The sequence below is a fragment of the Passer montanus genome, unplaced genomic scaffold (genome assembly GCF_014805655.1).
Source record: "Passer montanus isolate IOZ18808 unplaced genomic scaffold, ASM1480565v1 scaffold48, whole genome shotgun sequence".
Taxonomy (NCBI): domain Eukaryota; kingdom Metazoa; phylum Chordata; class Aves; order Passeriformes; family Passeridae; genus Passer; species Passer montanus.
The window spans coordinates 2689864-2698520 of NW_024369707.1; the positions used below are offsets into that span (position 1 = coordinate 2689864).

Sequence of the window (8657 nt, forward strand, 5' to 3'; positions counted from 1 at the left end):
TATATTCTGATTATGTAACTGTGCTGCTTGCATAACCGCGACGACAATAAGTGTAGGATTTGTCTAAGGATCAACACGGAGCAGCTCCTGCCAGCCGTTCCCGAGTGTCCCTCCCAGCCGCCCCGCTCGGAGCGCACAGATAAGGTGGGTGCCGTGTGTGTCAGTGACGCTCACCCCATGCAGCCCGGCCGGGAAAGTTTAGCCTAAAATAACGTTTGCATTCACTGCATGAGATAATGTCACCGAGGAAATCAGCTCTCAGCGGCCTTACCGAAACACACAGACGGCCACCAGCTGCCACCCGTGCCCTGTCAGGGGGTACTTCCCCGCTCTGTCGCGCCGCCGGGGATGCCCCAGCCCCGCGGGTCCCTCTCCCTTTTCCCGGGGCTCCCGCCCGGCTCCTGCCGCACGCGCGGGCGCAGCCGCGCTCGGGGCTGGGCGGGCGCCCCGGTGCCCCCTTTGTGCTTTTTACACCAGAAGAGCCCCGCGGGCAGGCCCCGCACCGAGCAGTGCCGGTGCCAGCTGAGCCAGCGCCCGGGAAGGGGTGCCGCGGTCCGCTCCGGCCGCACGCCTGGCCGCGGGGGCTCTCACGGGCCCGCCCCCCCGCTGCGGCCGCATCAATCATTAACGGCGGCTCGGGTATCCAGCGCCTCCCACCCCGGGAAACCCTACCCGGGGCGGCGGGGGCGTCTCTTCCCGCTCCTCGGGAGCGCTGGATGCGCCGCCGGTTTCCAGTTACCGCGATGCCGGGCGGCGGGGCGGGAGGAGCCGCGGCGGTACTGCCACTGCCCCTGCTGCAATGAGTGATGCTGCCGGGGGCGGCGGCGGGGGCGGAGAGGCGCAGAGCTACCGCGGATCCTCCGCCGGCGGCTTCGGGCGCAGCGGCTCTGCCTCGCCCGGTCGGCGGCGAGGCGGCGGGCCCGGGGCCGGCCGGGGCAGCAGCAGCATGCCGGCGGGCGATGGGGACAAGAAGGAGGCGGCGCCGCCGCCGCCGCCTCGCCCTGCCGCCCTGCTGCGGTGGGACGAGGTGCCCGAGGACTTCGTGGAGTGCTTCATCCTCTCGGGCTACCGGCGGCTGCACTGCTCGGCACAGGAGTGCCTGGCCTCGGTGCTGCAGCCCACCAACGAGACCCTCAACTTCTGGACCCACTTCATCCCACTGCTGCTCTTCCTCAGCCGCTTCGGGCGGCTGCTTCTGCTGCGGGGCGCCGGGGACGTGCCCTTCCACCATCCGGCCCTGCTGCCCCTCTGGTGCTACGCCTCGGGGGTGCTGCTCACCTTCGCCATGAGCTGCACGGCCCACCTCTTCAGCTGCCTCTCCCCGCGCCTCCGCGCCACCTTCTTCTACCTGGACTACGCCTCCATCAGCTACTACGGCTTCGCCAGCACCGTGGCCTACTCCTACTACCTGCTGCCAGGGCTGAGCCTGCTGGACGCCGGCGCCATGAGCCGCTACGTGCAGCAGCGGCTGGGCTGGCAGCTGGACTGCAGCCTGCCCATCGCGGCCTACCGCGTGCTCGTGCTGCCCGTGGCGCTGGCGCTGGCCGTGGGCTGCACGGCCGCCTGCTGCCGCAGCCGCGCCGCGTGCTGCGCCTACCCCTTCGCCGTGCGCACCTTCGTGTTCGCCATGCCGCTCAGCATGGCCTGCCCCATCATGCTGGAGAGCCTCCTCTTCGACCTCCGCGCGCGCAACCCCACGCTCTTCGTCTACTTCTACCGCCGCTACTTCTGGCTGCTGGTGGCCGCCTTCTTCAACGTCAGCAAAATCCCCGAGCGGATCCAGCCGGGGCTCTTCGATATCGTGGGGCATAGCCATCAGCTCTTCCACATCTTCACCTTCCTCAGTATCTACGACCAGGTGCACTACGTGGAGGACGGCCTGGCTGAGTTTCTCAAGGCACCCCTGGCTGCCCCCACCTACCTAGGCACCGTGGGCTATATGCTGCTCCTGACCGTCTGCCTTGCTGTGGTCGTCAGGAGGTTCCTCAACGTTGCAGACCTCTGCAAGCAGGACTGACCGCGCCGGTGACCCTCGGGACAGCGACCACCATGCCACTGACCCTTGGCCTGGAGGTCCTTGGGCCGATGACCTTCAGACTGGTGACCCTCAGACCAGACCCACCATGTCCTGAAGAAGCTGTGAAACCTGGGGGAAACCCACCTGTGGAAGAGCCAGGTCCCTTTCATGGAGGTTTGCTGGAGAAAATGACCATGGCAGAACTGCTCGTGCTCTTTAAACTACTAGGTTACCAGGGGAAGCAAGCAAATGCTTACTGGTATGTTGCTGCTTAGAGTATAAGCTGAAATAATTTAGCTCTGCTACTAGGAAGAATGCATGAATGGTGAATGCCACTTACTAATTTCATAACAATTAGGTCTAAACTAGCTCTGTATATACATATATATTTATATATCTAGCTATATATTTATTAGCTACATATATGTGTATATATATGTATACACCTGAAGACATTTGTGCAATGATTTCTCATAGTCTTTTAATCAACTCCTATGTGAAAATTCCTAGCAGATTATGCACTGACATTTATCTTCCTCTCTGATATTGTAACAGGCCTTTGCAGCCACATACTGGATTTTAAATGCAAACAAATCAATAGCTATCTATAGTTTCTAAGGTCTTGCAGCCTTTTCAGCCAGGGAACAATAGATTTAAGAGAGAGAGGAAAAACAATTGTGAATTATTACAGAATTACCAGTTAATGGAGAGACTTTAATTAGACAGGCAATGAGTGGCTGGTGTAGCCACTCGGATCCTAAAATAAAATAGAAGGATGTGTAAAATAACCGAACCAGAAAGGGGTCAAAATGGTTTGGAACGGGGGCAGAGGAAGAAGGACCCTGCATAATGGAATGGCTCTTCCCTCAGCATGTCAGGAACATCTGTTGTGCTGAGGGAGTTGCTAAGGGGCCCCTTTATCTTCCTGGGTAAATCACCCCCAAACCCGTCCTCTAGAGTCAAATTCAGATGCCAGACTTGCTGTAAACCCCTGCCAAGCTCGGTGGGAGTTCTGTGAATGTAAAGAGAGTAACTGATGCATGAGATTTCATTCTGGATCTTTTAAAAACTACATGGAACTAGTTTCTACTGCTCTTTAATTAGAGCACTGTCATATTTACCATCCTAAAATTAGTTGCAGAATACGATACTGCTGCATCTGAGTTCAGCACCTAAAATCTGGCTCTACAAGTACTGGATACTGGCACTTTTTTTGTCATTCCCTACTTTTTCCTATTCTGATTAGTTGTGGCTGCAGCTGGATGTGTTGAAGTCCTCTTTCTGAAGCTTTGGGGGAGTTCAAAGACAAGAATTAGGAGGTGTTTTCCAAAGCAGTATCTCTTCAGAGCAACCCATGTATTATCCTTGTTGCACAACAAAGAGCTAAGTATAGATTGAATTTCTCTAGATACATTTTTGTAAACCATGTGCAGATTTTAAGCAGATGCGTTTTGCTTTTGTCTGACAGAACAAGTGCAATAATGTTACACAAGGGGCTTACCAATCAAAGTTCAGGTGAGAAACTGCTTGTGTAACCCATTGTCTAAAGAAGGGTGGTACTTCCTTAGCAAACCCTTGTGTCAGACTGTGTAATACTGTAATAGCTGTTTTACTCAGCTCCTGTTGTAGAAGTGTATTTCTGCTTGGGTCTTTCCCATTTTTATTTTCATGGCATCTGGATGCCAAGACAATGTTTTGAGTCCAGTCCTAATCTTCTGTAAGACAAAGTCCCCTTTGTTTAAAATGGGAATATAGGAAGGACTGTAGCCAAGGATTATGACCCAAATAACGTGGGTCAGAGTCATCACAGACCCAATAACTGATATGCCCTCTACCAATGTAACAGCTTTATGAAAATTTCTCAATTGAAGTGCATAAGCTAAAAGAAAATTACACTCACTCGATTTAGCTTTTATCTCAACCCATTTTAAGCATAATGGTTTGAATATTTTAGATTCTTAGCGAACAATGAAAATGGCCTAACAAAAATATATACTCTTTGCCAGCCACAATTCTGTTGGTATGTAATTTCTGGAAGGGTCAGATGTCTTTTAAGGAGATTGGCTAGAATTATCTGAAGTAGCAATTCCCAAACTGTGGCCTCCTGAGTTATTGCTGTTGGGCCATAAAAAACCTACATAGCCCTGTGTGAGTGGCTGTGTTCAGTTTTCATTTGCCAAGATGCATGAAAAGAAAATGGAAACTACATGAAGTATTTTAAATTTTACCTATTTTCACCAAGTTTTGTCATAAATGTAGCATTGCTTTCTTCAGCTGCCAACAAAGCAGAAAACTGTCTGCACCACTGGGAGAGGAGGCTGGTTCACAACACTGTTATTCCTTGAAACGTGCTTTAATATTGTGAAAACCCTGAAAACTCGCAATAGAAAGCCAGTGGATCAAGACCTGCAACGATGTCATGCTATGAATTTCCACAATTGCAAAAAGAGGCCAAAAATCTTTGAGATGGGCTGTATTCAAGTTAAAATAATAGAGGCATAGTAGTTAGAGCCCAGTGACTCATCCAAACTAATTATGTAGAAAGGGTTTGCCTGGGAGATGCCGCTAGCACATCCAACCAGCAATTAAAAACTAAGAAATAAATCTTAGGGACAACAAACCTCAGCACTAGAAGGCACCTCAGAAACAAACAGTAAAAGCCAAATTAAAAAGACCAGGCTTTTAGAGCATACTGTATAATGAATTATATTTGTGCTTGTCAGTCACAATGTAGAGGACATCTCAAGAGGCAATGTCAAAAATGGCTGTTGCTAACTTGTAAAAGTACATTTGATATTTGTAGTTAGGCCACACAGGGTCATCTATATATATCTCAACGACAGATAACAGTATAAAGTTTGGATTGCAACCAACTGCAATTTTACTGGAATCTTACTGCTGTTACAAGAGTTGCCTGTGAGCCCCAGTCACACTGAAGACTGGGTACCTGGCTCTGATATTAAGAATATTGCTTCATTCAGAAGTTTCTGTTGGCAAATTGTTTAGGCACGTGTATGAGCCTGAGCACCTCATGGCATTATTTGTAAAAGCTGGTTGCAAGCACTGCTGTCTGAGCCACTGTGAGCAGGCTGCTGAATCCAGAGTGAATGGCTACAGGGAGATGTGACTAGAATTTAAGAGTTCTAATTAATGGATTTTTGTTTGTTTTTTTTGTCTAAAAAAATGTGACTACAAATTAAAAAGGTACAGTAAGTGTGGAGAATATCTAGGGAAATGTTACCTGAGTGTCTGTGTCTATTCAGTGAAGGACATGCATGCAGATAATAGTTCCATTTGCTGTGTCTGATGGACAGAACTAATCTGAGATAAAAAGATTAAAATTGGAACAAGATATCTATAATTATAGTGCTTGAATTTGCTCACACAGAAGTGAGTCAGCATTTGTGTGACTTGTAAGGGTGCAGGGTAACTTTCTGGTGTGAAAGCACACAACTGAAGAACGTGTGTAAGCATGTCCAGAGCTCAGACAAGAGGTCTAACCTGCAGACTAGATGCATAAGGCAATCCTAGAAAACTAACTTGCTTGCAGAAGTACGTGTCATAATGTTTTAATAACCTGCCATAAGGTCTACACTGTGGATTCCACAGCTCATGTTTGAAACCAAAAAGGTTTTTCAGGCCTTTTGTAGTAGAATCTGTACGGGGATGGGAGCAGAAGGTGGGGACTGGAGCACAGGGGGTGGCCTGTAAATGACTGGGTGTCTTTCTGTGTTTGGCCAGCACTGACCTCCAGACTGACACACTGTGCTGATGTGAGGTGACTGCTGCTGGGGCCATTTCCCAGAGTATTGGTGGCATAGACACCCCCCTTGCACGTGCCTAGAACTGCAATCTACGCTGGCATATATTCAGTAAGCCTGGCTTCTGGGCACTTCTGAGTAGCCTGTGAGCTTCAAGCTCATCTTCCTGGAAGATCAATAAACCTCATCTGTAATCACTACCCTGTTTTCTGTGGTGATACAGTAGTTTTTCTGCAGTATGTTCATTTGAATGTCACTATCCAGGATATCTGTGAAGCTCTGAGCAGCTTCATTAGCAAGACTGGAATCTATATAGTCTGGAAACAAAGGGAAAGGTTTCATCTGCATGCTGCACTTGTAGAAATGTAGCAGTTAAAAGTAGAAGTATGTTCAATTTTTTTGCTAAAATGATAATTCTGCTTAGTTGTCCAAGTGTTATGCTTATTATTTATTTGCTGAATCCAGCTACTTTGTCAGGTTTTTGTCAACAGTGCATCTGCAGAAAATGACAGTATGAGTTTTACTTCATATTTAAGTAAACTCTGAGGCAGCACATCCATAGAGCATTATTGCACTAAAATCAGTTATTACCATCCACATGCCTTACAGAAGCAAATCATACCTGTAGTAATTGCCCAGATTAAAATGTTTTTTTCATTGCCTATGAGAGCAAAAATGACCAAGTGGCCAGTAACAAGCTGAGGAGTCAGGCACTCCTGGGTTCTTGTCCTTGCTTTGCCACTATCTGTTCTGTAATCTAGGGCAAGTTGTTTAAACTGTGTTAATTTTGAATGAATTTTAATTCATGTGAAACACTGGAATTGTACCAGGGTTGAATTTGACCCTTTGTGTCTCAGTTTCCACATCTGTAAGATGGGGAGAATATACCTTACCTACCTCGCAGGGTCGCTCTGAAGACTAGCAAATGTTTGTAAAGCACTTAAAAATGCAAAGACCCTCCCAGGTGCTAAGAAGAAATATTACTGAACTCCAGCAGAGAGAATGTTATATTTTCCCTCATCTCACAGGGAGAGGAACATGAATGTTTCCAGATTGTGAACTCTTGGAACAAACCCCTGTCATTGCTGTGCTCTAGGATGTTCACATCCCGTCTCTTCTGGAGCTGATGGCAAAATTTCTACTGGCTCAAGTGGGGGGCAATCAAGACCCAGGCAGTATTAAACAGGCTGACTAAATGCTTAAGGGTCAGGAGTAAAGAGAAAACATACATGACTTACATATGCTTTTCTTCAGAAATTCTCACTGGTAACTTGTACTGAGGAGCATTGTAACACCACGAGGCCTCCTTGTTCGTGTAGCCATGGATTGTGTTCCAGTTACTATGAAACAATGGAGCAGGATTTCCCATCAGTGTCTGTAAGATTATGATTATGTCTCAGTTGCCATTGGGAATTTTGAACTACGTCAAACTTCTTACCAGAGTAAAAAGACCTGAAGTAAATGAAGCTTTTAAGAAAAAAATATGTAATCATTTGAGAACATAAAATTATACTGATCAAACAACGTTCTCTTTTTCCCTCCTGTTCTGCAAAATCAACAACATGGAGTTAATCTTACGCTTGAAATCTGAACTGGGGTCTTTTGACCACATATATGTACTCTGTCAAGAAGCCCTGAATAATCATTCTAGTAACCCACTCTGCCCATCAACTGGAAGGGCTGATGCAAAAACCACCACTGAGAAGAGGACCATGTTTTTAAGAGCTTTTCTAACTGGCAGCAGTAGCTGAGGGAAAAAAAAAAAAATACATCAAAGGGTTTGAGTGGTTTGTTAGTCAAGGCTTGTACCTTTAGAAATTCTCCCAATATCCAAGTATATTCCTAGCTTCTGTTAGACAGCTCTGAGTCAGAGCTATATAATCAACACCCAAGTTCCAGCTGAAACTTTACTCTCTTCTCCTCAGATGAGATGTAAGATGGTAGTGTCACATGCACTGAAAGACACAGACCTCCATTCAAGACACTTAGTGTCTTGGAGCTGGGTGTGGAATTAAGTTAAATAATTTTCACATCTTGCATAGACAGATGCTGCTTCATTCCACTGAATTCAGTAATAAATTATTGACCAAGACAAAGGAAGCAGGCTTTTGCTTAAAATTGCCTGGAAGGAAACACCACCAGCAGACTTCTGCTTTCAGGGCAATTGCTTCCTGGGCCGTACTCAGAACACGGAGGATTCTGAAGTGGGGCTTCGCTACTTCGTGGGAATGCCTTAGGATTTGTGTTGTAGCTGGGGGTTAATAGTACAGAGAAACAGTTTATAGCAAGTCAATTCTGTCTGTTAGAGGTTCAAGCACGCTTTAGTAGGAGGTATCATGTTCAAGGGGCTGTGCATGCAATGAACAAAAAGTGTGAATTTTGTGTGGTTCTGTTGGGAGGGTTTGAAAATTTACTCTTTGTACACTTTTGGATGCTGACTACTGTATATGTAATGACTATGCATTTTTAGCAAAAAAAAGGGGTGTGATCTATAAATAAAGTTGATTCTGAGTTAATTTTTGCAGAAATGCATTTATGAAGGTTTTTCTCATTTCTTTGTATAATTTACTGTGACACCTGTAGGATCAGAAATGTGTTGAATGTAGTTCTCTTCAAACACAGGTGATGTTAGCATGAGTACAAGAACGTTCAGTTCTTATATAGAGGTATAGGGGTGTTGGTATTTCTGAAAACACTATACTAGCAAAAGTCTCATTCCCATTTCATTGTCTTTTATATTTTAAAGCAATAAAATAGCATTCTTTAACATTTTAGTTCTCTGCTAACTAATTAATGATAGACATCCCTGTTACATTAAGATCTAATACATTAATATGTATTAGAAGATTAGTGTTCAGCCTATAGAGCTCCCTGAAAAA

At 46.5% G+C, this 8657-nt stretch overlaps 1 protein-coding gene across 1 annotated transcript; it reads left to right on the forward strand.

Moving 5' to 3' along the window:
* Nucleotides 1-677: 677 nt before the first annotated feature.
* On the forward strand, nucleotides 678-8310 carry PAQR9 (progestin and adipoQ receptor family member 9). Its single transcript, XM_039722240.1, has one exon. It carries the CDS (start codon nucleotides 800-802, stop codon nucleotides 2015-2017), a length of 1218 nt encoding a protein of 405 aa, XP_039578174.1. The 5' UTR covers nucleotides 678-799; the 3' UTR covers nucleotides 2018-8310.
* Nucleotides 8311-8657: the final 347 nt, after the last annotated feature.